The sequence below is a fragment of the Miniopterus schreibersii genome (genome assembly GCF_964146895.1).
Source record: "Miniopterus schreibersii genome assembly, chromosome: 7".
Taxonomy (NCBI): Eukaryota; Metazoa; Chordata; class Mammalia; order Chiroptera; family Miniopteridae; genus Miniopterus; species Miniopterus schreibersii.
The window spans coordinates 66,667,259-66,681,955 of NC_138108.1; the positions used below are offsets into that span (position 1 = coordinate 66,667,259).

The 14,697-nt window shown below is 34.7% G+C and overlaps 1 protein-coding gene across 1 annotated transcript in view; it reads right to left on the reverse strand.

Annotated features, from left to right (window-relative positions):
• Nucleotides 1-2,763: 2,763 nt before the first annotated feature.
• Nucleotides 2,764-14,697, reverse strand: part of SPOPL (speckle type BTB/POZ protein like) — a 38,208-nt gene continuing 26,274 nt past the window's right edge. The window contains exons 8-11 of the mRNA XM_081141879.1: nucleotides 14,411-14,533; nucleotides 11,106-11,248; nucleotides 10,965-11,018; nucleotides 2,764-7,259 (exon numbers count right to left, since the gene is read on the reverse strand). Coding sequence (XP_080998005.1) covers nucleotides 7,115-7,259; nucleotides 10,965-11,018; nucleotides 11,106-11,248; nucleotides 14,411-14,533 — 465 coding nt within the window. The 3' untranslated portion in view covers nucleotides 2,764-7,114. The remainder of the gene's footprint in view (nucleotides 7,260-10,964; nucleotides 11,019-11,105; nucleotides 11,249-14,410; nucleotides 14,534-14,697) is intronic.

The following is a 14,697-nucleotide window of genomic DNA, read 5'->3' on the forward strand; positions in this document are numbered from 1 at the left end:
AATGCCATCACAGGCCAACTTCTTTTTGTTTATTCAAATCAACAAGGTTTTTTTTTACCTCTTCAATTGCCTTGGATCATTGTTTGTTTCACACCCTTAGCAACATTAGCACTCTTCATGGCCACTTTATGTTTTAAAATTGTGCTAACTGTCCAGCAACAAAAAGCAAAAAACTAAAAATATTCACAGCTCAAATTCCTGAGATGTTAACACAATGCCAGGTTTAGGGGTAAAATGACTCATACTGGCACACTTTCCTTTGTTTGTGGCCTGAGAGACACTTTTTGTCATGCTGATATATCAGCAGGAAAGGGCTGTCAGGTCAAGGACCGAAGTTTTGTCGTCAACTCAAGACGTTTTTCCATAAACAACTTGGTCAAGAACCGAACTGTCCCAGATAGGAGACTTTTGAGAACTGAGGTTTGATGGTAGTTATTTTTTCTTGAAATAAATGTAATTTTAGAAGTTAGCAGCAGGTATTTCTCAATTGGAATTTATACTGAAGTTTAATAGCATCACACAGCCTTCATCTAGAACAGGATTTCTCAATCTCAGTTCTATGGACATCTCGCACTGCATAATTATTTGTTGTATGGGTCTACCCAGTACATTGTAAAATGTTTAGCAGAATCCCTTTATCTGCTAATGCCAGTAACACCCTCCTCCTCAGTTTTGACAACCAAAACAGCCTAAGCACTGCCATATGTGCTCGGAGAGAAAGGGAGGAACAAAAGCACTCCAGGTTGAGAAACACTGATCTACCCAAACCTATTTGGAAAAAATGGCACCTCTTTTTAATTTGATTAAAAAAGTTTTTCTAAAACAGATTTTGGAAAATATCATTTAAAAATGCAGTTCAGTAATGAAACATAACCTCTTAGAGTTCCATAAACTCATAAACCCAGGGAAAGTCAGTGGTTATTGAGAGTAGTGATGTGTCCTACTCGGTATGTTGGAAACAAGACTCTTTCTGCTGAGTATTGTGGTTGGACTGCCCAACCAACATGGGCTTTCTTCACACAAGTAATACCTTTTGTTATTTTTGCTAGGTATTTAAAAAACCACACTAATATTTTATATTTATTATATGTTGACATTTTTTGATATCCTTTAAGGCAAGGAAATTTAGATTAAATATTAGAAACATGTATTTCATAATATGACTCATATATTCTGGGTCTGTATAAACTACTTTGAGTAGCAGCAGGAGTTAGAATATTATAAGCATCCCAGCTCAGTCTTAATCAGTGGAATACTGCATATTATTACTCTTTCTTATATGATACTCTCAGCTACCACTGAATTTCTAGAACACTGGAAGCCAAACAATAGCTATTTAAAATCTAGAAATTATTTTAATAATACTGACCCCAGCTCTCCATACATGTCCGTTTTAGCTTATTTTGTCAACAGGTTTCGAAGACCAGTTTCCCATTCCAGCTGTGTCAGTTAGCTTTCTTACTAGCTGAAGAAATTATTGACTAAAGCAGGTGGCAGGGGGGCAGGGGGGAGAAGAAGGGATGGTGAAGGAAGGAGACAGGAGACGTGACTTAGGGTGGTGAACACATAATACAATATACAGATGATGTATTATAGAACTGTACACCTGAAACCTATATAATTTTATTAACCAATGTCACCCAAATAAGTTCAATTAAAAAAACAGAATAAGAAAATACTGACCAAAGCAAATTGCAAAACGGGAGGAGCAGGTTGTAGTAACGGGCTGCCTTTGCTGGGAAGACAGGAGATGTATTATCCTTGACGTGTGCATATCGCTAAGCTTTGTGGACACACATCCCCAAGGCTGCAGAAAGGATCCTTGCTGCTTCAGGAGAATGAGATTCATGTCCTCATCTGTGACTTTGCATTCTCCTGCTTAATCTCCCCTTGGGGGACTGTGGGCCCTCTTCGCAGGACTTACGAACATTAATAATAATGCCACTATAATTATTATTATATATTGCTCTACTTCTAAAGATTTTTTTCATACATTTCCATGAAGACAATCTTATGGTTGAGGAAGGTGTTAGGAGTTTAGGATACAGACAGTACCATTAAGATGCGCCAGAAAGTTCGGGCCCTCTGGTTTGCCGTCAGACTACTGAATCTGAGTGACTTTGGACCAGGCCTTCCTGCCATTTCCCCCGTTCATCACCACATATCTGGTCTGCAACTTCCCTGCTCCAGATCCTTGTGTTAACATTTGAATTTGTAAACTCTGCCAGGACAAAGTTGGGCTAGCATTCTACTCTACAAATGAGCATTCCCCAGTTAAATTACCTTATTTTTTTAGGAAAAAGTCCATTTGAGGTAAGGAGAGACATTGATGATGTGCCATTTCAGAGCCCTTGTTGCTCCTCTGATTAAGAAGAGCCATATGGCCCTGGCCAGTGTGGCTCAGTTGGTTGGAGCATCGTCCCCTGTTCCAAGGGGTTGAGGGTTTGATCCCCAGTTGGGGTGCTTATGGCAGGCAACCAATTGATGTTTCTCTCTTGCATCGATGTTTCTCTCTCTAAAATCAATAAAAACATACCCTTGGGTGAGGATTACAGTTTTTAAAATAATAAAGAAAAGAAAAGCTATCTGGCCCAGATGAAGTTGCAGGGACTAAAACCAAACAAAAACAAAAACATAATGAAAACAAAGACCAAAAAAACCCCAACCAGACAAAATACATGAAACAATGTTTTCAAGACACTGGATATCAGGTAAAAAAATAAGAGTTCATATGTTCAAATAAACACAAAATAAACCAATTAATTCTGAATAAGTAGTAACAACTTTATTTTAACGCAAAGTGCTGAAATGCCAAAAATATTTTCAGCAACAAGATACCAAAAGTACGTATCTCATCATTAACATGAGCGGATTAAAAATGAAGCTGAAAAGTTCAATATAAGTCTTTACACATTTGAAACTTGAAAATCAATTACCCCCAGAACTAATTTTTAAGTAATTTTAGCAGAATTTTATTTTCAAAAGTGGGACTCACGTTTTATCTTCATTTTAAAAATCTGAATGCAAATTAACTGGGTTACAGTATACAACGATAAACTCTAACAACAGAAAAAATTTAAATATAAGAATTCCTTTTCAAACATTAAGTCCACATACTGCAACAGAACACACAGTGTGATGATTTAATTGCTAGTGAAAAGGAAGTCTTGTATACGGTAGGCACTCAATCTTTATTCAACTGGACCTAAAATTTACATCATTCCATGAACACTTACATAAAGTAGAGCTCATAATCTGTATAAAAGAGGTTTGCAAAATACTCTTATTTGCGTGTGAAAGTGCTGTCTTTATAATCTGAAAACACTAAAACCCACCTACCCACCTTATTTTGCAAGAATATATTGAATAATTTTATTTTATCCACCAAAGAGCATGGAAGTCCAACCTGGAGTAATTCAATACTTGAAGTATACGTAGCTATGAAAAAGGCTTGTGAGTTTACCAAAACAACTTGCCAAAGTCCCTTGTGTTCTATGTTAGTAACACTGGGTAGCATCTATGATCTACAATTTCATAAAGAATTCTGCTTAGGTTTTAAAATTATGCACAAAACTTAAATGGGTAAATAAATTAGTAATTATACTTTTGGCAATTTAAGCTCTAACGTAGGTCTAGTTTTTAAAAAGCCAATAATGTTCATGACAACTTTTTACAAGATCCTCAATATTTTAAACTTAATTTTAAAATTAATGATGTCCTAAAAAGGCACTGTTTTGTCATGCAGTAAATTGGTCACATTTTTGAGAATTATAATTTCCTCTATCAATCAACTGTCCCAAGTAAAGCACATTTAAATAAAAATATTTCAACTAGCCTGAACTTTCAACATTTAACTGAGTCCTATTTTTTAGAAATTCAATTTTTTGAATATACCACACACAAGTCCAAGTGAAAACAAGTACATGTACACTCACACACACACATGCACGCAAGCGCGTGCACAGACGCCCAAGTAACTGCATAATACATGCAAGGTTCTCCAATTACTATTTTAAGACAATGACACACGAATATTCAAGGAGGTAACAATGGCAGCCATAATATTATGGCACCTTCATATTTGTGCTCCAAATACCAATACACGTTAAAATTCAAAAACAAAAAAGGCACAAATATAGTGTTTCCCTATCTGAATCTAAAGAACAGTTTTCCAATGGTTCCTTTTGTAATATGTAATGTTTAAAACCAGTCAGTACTTTTTAAGAAAAGTTCTGTTTAGGTGACAAAAGAGAAACAGGAGCAGGCTGATAATTAAAAGGCAAAACTGCTCTGGAAGAATCTGTGCCTATTAAAAACAATGAATTTAAAAAAAAAAAAAAAAAGCCCGGCCAGCATGGCTCAGGGGTTGAGCATCGACCTAGGATCCAGGAGATCGAGGTTCGATTCCTGGCCAGGGCACATACTGAGGTTGTAGGCTTGATCCCTGGTGGGAGGCGTGCAGGAGGCAGCTGATCAATGACTCTCTCATCATTGATGTTCCTATCTCTCTCCCTTCCTCTCTCTGAAATCAATAAAGATATTTTAAAAAACAACCCCTAAAAAAGGCTACTAGAGCCTTGTGTCAGAACACATAACAGTTTTTATCATAGCCTCAAGAACCCACAATACCAAAAATATACATAATAAATTAAAAAAAAATCAACTACCATATGGTTCTGTTAGTATAAAGGTAGGCATTATATTATCTGAAAAGTGGACATTTCTACAAACATGGATATTCTTACAGCACAGTGTTTGACGCTTTTGGTACAAAATATACTACCAAACTAAAAAATAATACTTATAATAAAACCCTTAAGATTTGCAATAAACATGAAAACACGTGAGGGCAAGCTGAAATGTTCATTATATGGTGTTATTACTGAAGTCACTATGGTTAGAAATGTAGATTCAAGCAGTGAATTAACCCATGATGTGCCTGTGTGCATTTGATGTAAATGGGTACATCAATATTTTTTTTGATATATGACAACAAAATTCTTTAGCCTGAGGAAGTTTTTGTTTTCTCATAAGACTCAGGCAAAATTTAAATTAAAATCTTAGTGTGTATGTGCGTGTATTTTTTACATTGTACAATGTAAATTTAATGAATTCAGTATTATGATGAAGTTAAGAAAGTGAATTTCTGCTGCCTATAGCATTGTTACATAGGATGGAGTCCATTAACATGTAAGAATCTTTTTCTATCCCAAGGGATTCTTCCAATTTCAAATTTAAGTTAACACAACAAAGACCCAATGAAACTACACAGAATGAAATGAAGATATCTGAAAAAATAAGATCTTTTCCAACTCCAGTTTGTTATGGGTAACAAATGCTTATTTGACAGTGTTGTTCAATGTAAATGTGAATCACTACTGATATATTAGAATTGCTCAGTGAATATCTAACAAAGAGATAACAAAAAATAATCTATTTTAAACCCTTAGGCTTGATTTTTTTCCTTTTGCCCTAAATTCAGAAACTAAATAACAAATTATACAAATTTTAATCTGGAGAATAAAGTTATATATGCAAATATATAGGTATATGCATTTTTCTTCCAGTGACACACTTTTCCCCTTGTGGTCCAATATAACTCTTGCCTAAGAAATCAGATGCAGTGACGTGACACTGATAGCTCCTCCTTCCCCAGGACAACGCACCAGAGCAGACCTCCACTGTGCACAGAGCTATCACACACTGAACATGTGCCTGTGTTTAAAGCTGAAATTCATTTATAATAAAGAACTGGCCCGTGAAAAGCAGTTTATAAATAGTTTATCCTGTTCACATTATGCAGAATTTCAGTATCATCCACAATGTTAGTACAGTAACTGAAACAGACAGGAGAAAACTAGGAGGGGGTGGGGAAGGTTCAGAATGTGGCCTGATGAATTTCTGAGGGTTCTCTCCTTTATTCTGCAAATAATATCAGTTTGTTGTTTTTAGAAGGAGAATACACTGTCAGGAACTCATTTTTTATTCAGATGCCTTCTCCAAAGTGTGATAAAAAAGGAGTGAATTCAATAATGATTATATGAAATGGAAACCAAATTAACTATAATGAAGGATATCTTTCTTATCTATTATCACAAACAGCCCAGTTACCTCCATCTGTCTTAAAAAATTCTTTAAAAAGTTAAGACACAATTAATTATACCTTATTAATTCCCTCAAAAGCAAAAAAATATATGTACCATTCAGCATACAAAAGTTACACATTAAAAGTGCATATATACCTCTCTTAATTGGCCCACCCATTAAATTTACATTTGGTCATCCTTACTTTTAACATGTACAGAATTCTTCATATAAATGTAGGCCACTATAAATTAAAAAAAATTAATTCAGCACAAAACATGCTTTCTTCTTATTGAAATCTTAACCTCAATCAGTTCTCAATAATTGTAAACTTGGATAAACCCACAAAGAAACACAAGCAAAGGTTTGTTATGCTTCTTAGTTTGCTGGACAGTTAACATACAAACACCACAAATTCTACTAAAAATTTGGGCCAACTCATTGCATAATTGCCCCCTGAAATGAAAATAAATTAGAACTGAAGCAGTGTATTGCCATAACTTACCTTGAAGGTAAGCAGGTTCTCCTGTATTTATAGAACTTAGATCGGAGACATTGACAATTATCTCCAATACAAGTGCTTTTAAGAACCTAGTTTTAAACTTTAAGATAGCATAGCACAAACCCTACAAAATTAATTTTGCTTTTGCTTTTCTGAAGCTAATGGAAGATTCCTTTGTAACTTAACATCTTCAGTTATCAATATTACTGCATTATGGAGCTAGTGCAATCCTACATAGCCTTGGTCAAAATGACAAGGCACAATAAAAAAAGTAAAGTATTATATGAACAAGAGAAGTCATTGGAGATAATTTAAGGCCTTGAAGTGAATTAGAGTATATCAGTCTAATTTAAAGCTGAAGAATAAACCATAAATTATCCACCTGAAATGCAAGCAATATGCTTTTTCAGCTTCTGTTCTGTGGACAAGACAACAGAAACAACTCTTGCTTATGGTTTGTCTATTAGAATCCTTCTGGACCTGGAGAAATAAAAGTCAGTTCCATTTCTCTACAGTTCATGGAAGATTTCAGGACTGTTTTAGCCGTTTACGTGGAATGCCGAACTGTGGACACTGTGCAGATGCTAGTGCTCGGAAGGCTTCCGCTACTAAATGAGGGTGAGACTGAATCATGGACTTCCACCCTGATGTTTCCATTATGTCCGTTGCTTGGCTGGAAAATAAAATTAAGAGATGTTTATTATTAAAGAGTACTTTTCAAAATACATTGTTGCATTGTCTTTTTTTTAATTTATGGATTTCAAAATGTTTTGAACACCTGCCTCTGTATGTATTCAAACCACTTGAATTCATTAAAATATCCTCTTCACCTTACTAGTATTTTCTGTTGCAACTGAAACTATTATTTTTCTGGAAATTCTCTCTCTTGAAGCATGGGATACTTGTCCCCATCATTCCACGCCCATTGTTACCATTTCCAAACTGGCTCTTTCAAGAGCTCTTTTCCTGGCTTACACTCAGGTTTTCTCTACAGAGCTGCAACTTTTGCCATCTACTCTCTTCTTTCACCATACATTATTCATCCTATCTCATCCATTCTTCACAATTTTAGCATCACATTCAATGATGACAACTACTGATCTGCTAAATCCTAAGTCTCCCACAAGGTTCATTCCCAACCGCTTGTTCTCTTTACCTGGATGTGTTTCAAGATCCTTAAATTTAGGATTGTTAGATAAGAAATCAGAGTGTCTCTCCCCAAGCCCCAAATTCTTCCTCTCACACTTCTAGTCAGCTAATGCTTCCACCAATCCAGTTATTTGAGTCAGAAACCTGGGAGTCATCCTGGACCCTGTCCTCTCCACTCAATCAACAAAGCCCTATGTTAATTCCTAAAGATACCTAAAATCCCTAGTTAAGGCCCACATCATCTCACTGATGGATTATTACAAGAGTCTCCTTTTGTCTTCTGGTCTCCTGTTTGCTCTTCTCAAACCAGCTTCCAAGCTGCCTTAGAGACCTAAGTTGGACTCTATCAGGTCCTTGTTGTTCCCCACTGCCTGTACCAAGTTCCTTACAAAGAGAAACAAGGTTTCCTACTTCCTCTCTCTATCTTTCCACCTCCCACTTTCATGCTCTGGCATTTTGTATACTGATACTGAACTGCTTACTCAATGTACAACATGCTCTCACTGAGCAATCAGAGTAAATATCTAATTGTTCAAAATAACAAATCTAGTTACCCTTCCTTGTCTCCTGTCTTCTCTCCTTCCTACCAACCCGGCATCCAGATAACATCCAAATATTAATAGACTGTCCCCAGGAATACTGTATCCTTTCGTTTCTCTATAGTCCCCCTGTCACCAATGAAGTCTAATCTCTTGCCTGACCTACTCTAATAACTTTCCAACTGGTCTACCCGTATTTATTTAACCTTGCTCCTCAACTACCACACCACCTCAACGTCTTCACAATCTAGTCTCTACCCTGCATGCAGAAAGGCTAAAAACACAAACCTGATGAGGCCCTGCCCTAGGCTGAAACCTTTTACTGAATTATTCTTTGAATAATGTCTTAAAAAGCCCTCATGTTAATTTACACAGCTTTCCAGGACCTTATCCTTGCCTGCTGTCTCCAGCTTCTTTTTATAACCTTACACTCTATCCTGTCCTCTCTTATCACCCAAACTTTGCATACCTGATTTCCCTATTCCAGAATACACTTTTCCATCTCTCCCCTCTTCTTTACCAGGGTAACTCGTACTAATGCTTTAGGTCTTTACTTACACAATTTCTTGAAAAGGCTTTCTCTGACCACTAGGATAAGTTAGGTTCCTTTGCTGTATGCCTGGGTGGGCACACTATCTATTTCACCCATCATCACATTTTATTTCAATTACCTGTTTAATTCCTATTTTTCTCCTGCTAAACCAAAGACTCTATGAAGACATTTGTCACGTTCACTATTACATTCTTGATACTGAGCACAGTGCCTTGGGCCATGTTTACTGGACAATAAATATAAATATCTATAAAATGAATGATCAACTACTGCCTTCAGGCCTCTGTACTTTGATTCAAGCTCTCCTTCCTGTCTGCAATGCTTGTTATTTCCTTTTTACTTCTGCTAGTTTCTATTCATGTTTTAAGACACTCTGTCATCTCTAGTAAACCTTCAGCCTTTATTTCAAAGTGCCCTGCAAATAGCTCTCTTTATCACACTGCTTACCATATTATAATAAAATGATATATTCATGTATTTGTTTCTTTCATTACATAAATTTCTCAGGAATGGGGACTTTTCCTCATAACTGTTTTGACATGCAGTACATTAGCATGGTGTTTGAGACACAACAGATACTAGGTACATGTTTGTTGAACAGGAGCTAATAATAAAACAACTTTATTTGCCTGACATCAGATTACTAGTGTGTCATTATGTTTATAATTTCAACTAGTTGTTTAGTATCACACAGATATCTCTTAATATACCTAACATTTTCATTTATTCAACAAATATCTACTGAAGGTCCGTAGAAACAATAGCTTCTTCAGAGGACATAAAATAAGCTAACACTTTTTGACATTGAAGAAGTCATACGTTAAATATTTTAACAGAATAAAACTAGAGCCTGAAAGTGGCTAAGTACAAAGGATCATAAAACTGTCACTTGCTGCTTATACATATTTTAAATTTAAATTGATTTTTATTTAGCCTGATCAGTGTGGCTCAGTGGTTGAGCATCAATCCCTGAACAAGAAAGTCATAGTTCGATTCTTGCTCAGGGCACATGCCCGGGTTGCAGGCTAGATCCCCAGTAGGGGGGCGCGTAGGAGGCAATCGATTCTCTCATCATTGATGTTTCTATCTCTCTCCCCCTTTCCCTTCCTCTCTGAAATCAATAAAAACATATTTAAACTGATTTTTATCTAGATCACATACCATAATGATAACGTATTATCACACACTGACCAATATACAGAACCAATAAATTAAAAGCAGTCACTAATTTTTACTTTGAGAAAAGACAACTCACAAACTGATAGAATTCAGTTAACTTCGCACACACCAAAACAGATTAAAACAATGGTAAATAATCAAGTCAACATTCATTTTATTGTCTCTAACACTGACTTCTTTGACTTTCTTATATCAACTTGTTTTTTTTGGCATCCTTACATTAACTTTTGATAACTTGCAAAAGTGGAATTTAAGGGTTTACAAACAAAAACCAATCAAAAGATGCAAATTTCTATCAGCTCTTTACTCTTTTTGATTCTGAATCATTATAAAGAGTAGAAAAGTCTCCCTAAAAATGAGAAAAGAAAACAAAGAAGGAAATAAGTTCATATTCTAACAGTTCATATTTAGAAGGTCTGAGCTTAGAAAACATATAACAACTATGCTACCTCTAAAAGATCAAATTACTCGCATTTTTGGAATATTAGGCAGCTAGCTTAATACAGCTTTCAATGCAAAGTACTTCACTAACCTTAAGAAGCAATGGGTTAGCATTCAAATGCTAATTTGACTTTTAAGGCAAATTTGGAGGGTACATTCCTCAGAAGATAAAAATGAATATTTTCCATATTCTTAGAAATGCTTTCTGAAGGGAGAGGAAAAGGTTCTCTAGTAGCCATTGAAATGCCTGGACTCAGCTATATATACTATGTGAGCGAGCATATGTGCTCAAGAAATTAGAGCATCCATCCCAGTTCACATTAGCAGCTGATCTACAAGGGGGCATAGCCTCAAGAACCCACTAAGTTAGTCAAATTATTGTTTTTAAATAACCAGCAGCTTGCTCCATATAACTAATATCTGGATTCCTGCTTATTGTAGATGAACAAAAGGCTATGTAAACACTTAATTCTATGTAAGCAGATAAACTTTAAGTCAGAAACTGATGTCATCTTACTTGCTGTTCCAGTTTTTCCCATCTTTACACCCAAGCTGTCGAAGTACACTGCACCTGCATTGAAGATTTAAACACACTTTAAAAAAGTCCAGTGAAAAAAGTTGAAGGTGTCATACCCACTGAAATACAAGCACAGCTTACCTATTAATAAAGTCTATGGCTTGTGCTTTCAACTGTTCTGCACTGTGCAAATCTGCAAGGACAAGGGTATCAGCAACATTTTCTACGGAGAGGTTACTACACAAAGCTTCTTCACACATGACCTTCAGCCGTTCCAGTGCATACTATCCAGAAGGAAAACGTAACCATTAAACATTTACTCAAGCTACCAAGTTTTAAATACATAATATTTGTGACTTAGAAAATAAAGTTAAAGCACATTATACTTTGAACTGAGGGTACTTTAAAAGTTTCTAAATTATTTTAACATAATATAAAGAAAATATGAATGCATACATTCAAGAAAAAGACTAATTTTCTTTAGGAAATTTCAATTTCCCTGAGTGCAAAATACTGTATATTTTAAAAATCAGATTTTATTCTTTAAAAAACAACAAAAAAACCTTATTCCTCAATACTCTTAATGAGTATAGCTCTCCTCATACTGTTAAAAACATGAGTATACCAACCAGCATACTGCATGTTGCCACAACACAATCCTGAAGAATTACTAAACTAAAGCAATCATATTCAGCCCTGGCGTGTGGCTCAGTTGGCTGAGCGTCATCATGCGCACCAAAAGGCAGCCAGTTTTACTCCGTCAGGGCACATGCCTGGGTTGTGGGCTCAATCCCCAGTAGGGGGAGTGCAGGAGGCAGCAGATGGATGTTTCACTCTCACATCGATGTTTCTCTCTTCCCTGCTCCCTTTCTCTAAAAATCAACTTTAAAAAATCAAAAAAAGAAATCATATTCATAGCCACTAAAATCCTTAGTGTATATGTTATACATCTTTAGCAGCCATATAATCACCATTAAAGCAAGATAGTGAACATATTCACGATCCCCAAAAGTTTCCTCCTACCCCTTTGTAATCCTCTCCCACTCCATCCCCCAGACCAACACTTCTGATATGCTTTCTACTGCAATAGTTCGCATTTTCTGGAACCTTCTACAATTTGTACTCATTTTTGACTGGCTTCTTCCACAAAGTATAATTATTCTGAGATTCATGCATGTTGCTGCCTGTGTATCAAAAGTTCAATGGTTCTTACTACTGAGTAGTATTCCGTTGTATATAGGCATACCACAATTTGTTTATCCATTCATCTGTTAATGAACATTTGGGTGTTTCCAGGTTTTAGCTATTACAAAGAAAGCTTCTATAAACATTCATATATGTCACTGTATGGGCATATATGAATGTTTATAGCTGTATGCTTTCTTTTCTCTTGGATAAAACCTAAAAGTGGGCTCAATGGATCATACGGCAAGTATAAAACATTTAACGGAACAGCCAAACATCTTTAAAATGGTTGTACCATTTTATATTTCCATTAACACTGTATGACAGTCCTAATTCTTTCATAGCCCTGACCATATTTATAGTATGGTCTTATAATTTTTAGGTATTATGATATGTGTGTAGAAGTATTTTGTGATAGTTTTAATTTATATTTCCCTAATGGCTAATGATACTGAACATCTTCTGAAATGCTTGATTGACATTATTTCAGGAAGTGTCTGTTGAAATATTTCCTATTTTTAGAAATAACACTGCTTTCTTACAATTAAGTTTTGAGAGTTCTTTATATAGTCTGATTTTAAAAGTCCTTTATCAGATATATTATGAATAAAAGTTCATTATATACATCCTTTGGAAATATTGTCTCCCAGTTTGCAACTAGCCTTTTTATTCTCCTGTGTCTTTTGAAGAAAAAAAGTTTTAAATTTTACTGAAGTTCAATTTTTTTCTTTTATATAGTATGTTTTTGGTGTCATAGTTAAGAAGTCTTTGCCCAACATAAGATTATGAAGACTTTCTCCTATATTTTCTTTTAGAAGTTTTAGATTTTTAGATTTATAAACCCATTATGCATAACATTTTACATATGATGAAGTTAATACACAAAGTTCATTTTTTCAAATGAGTCAATCAAAGTTTAATTTGGGGGGCATTTGGGTATCTGATTGTTCCAGCACCATTTGTTGAAAAGACAATCCTTTCTCCACGGAGTTGTTCTTGCACTTTTATTAAAAATTAAATATCCATACATGTGACTGTCTATTTCTGTACTCAGTTCTACTCTAATGAATTATCTGTCCATCTTGTCACCAATAAAACAGTCTTAAATAATGAAGCATTATAATAAGTCTTATCAGACAGTGTTAGTCTTCCATTTTGATATTTTCAGTTATTGATTATAGGTCCTTGGACTTACATATATATTTTTAAGTCACCCTATCAATTTATTTTTAAAAAAGCCTGTTTAGGGCATGTTGGTTCTACTAATCAATTTTAAGGAGAATTGAAATTTTAATAATATTCAGGCTTCCAGTTCATAAACAAGATTTATCTCTCCATTTATTTAGGTCTACCTGCATTTCACTTAGCAATACACTGTAATTTTCAGTATATGGATCTTGAACAGTTTCTGTCTATGTATTTATTTATGCCTATGTATTTAATATATTTGATGCTACTGTAAATGGTATTTTTTAATTTTAATTTTTGTTGAGATAGTTAACAGATTCATGTGCAGAGTTGTAGGAAATAGATTCTATTTACATTTGGCTCAGTTTTCCCAATGTAAACATTCTGCAAAACAAGTATAATATCATTATATAAATACTATATACACACACACACACACAATATATATTTCTGTGTATGTGTATATACACATATACATGCACATATGTATATACATGGATGAAAGTGGCATGACATCAACACTTCTGAGAAAGCTCCCAATGTGCTCTCAGGGTTGAAAACTACTGACTTCAATATTTTCTGGTATATTTTGCACCGTAAAATTAACATTGTTTTTTCTTTTTCCACAGCATCAAATTAAAAAATAAATCTATAAATACAGAGAGAATTTAGTCAAAATACCCCAAATTTCTTCCTTTCAGTAAAAAGATGTCAGGCAAGGCGTATTAAAACTAAGAATATAAAAAAATTTCAATAAATTATATATGCTATTGTGTATATGTTCTTATAAAACACTAGAGATACACTCAAAACTATGTAATTTACAATTTAATCTCCCATAAAAAATTCACTTTCTTCCATATAAAGATATTTTTATGTCTTATTTTTTTTTTAAAATCTCATTTCCATATTATCCCACTATGCTATTTTATAATACCCTCAACAGTCATCTGCAAATAGTATAAATTAATTCAGTATTTCCAAGTTATTTGGAATTTTCATTTGATGATAGCTTTCCAGATACATCAAAAGCTTGAGGACATTTTTCAGCTCTGTAAGTCCTAATTACTTACTTTGTCTGCAGCTGCCAACAAGTTGTCAGCCATTTTTTCAAGGTTTGGTGCTTTCCCTGTGTAAATGAATCTCATCATTTCTTTAAAAACCTCAGGGTCTACATCATTTATTTCCACTCGATTCTGATATTGAAAACAACACAAAAAAGTTATACTTAAAGAAGATAGGCACATAAAACGAACCAAGGGAAAACTCTGACGGTAATTTAAAAGCCAAGTCTGTACAACTCAAATATTGATTAAACTCTATTTTAAAATTGAGGTAAGTAGATCTCCAGGAAGTTACA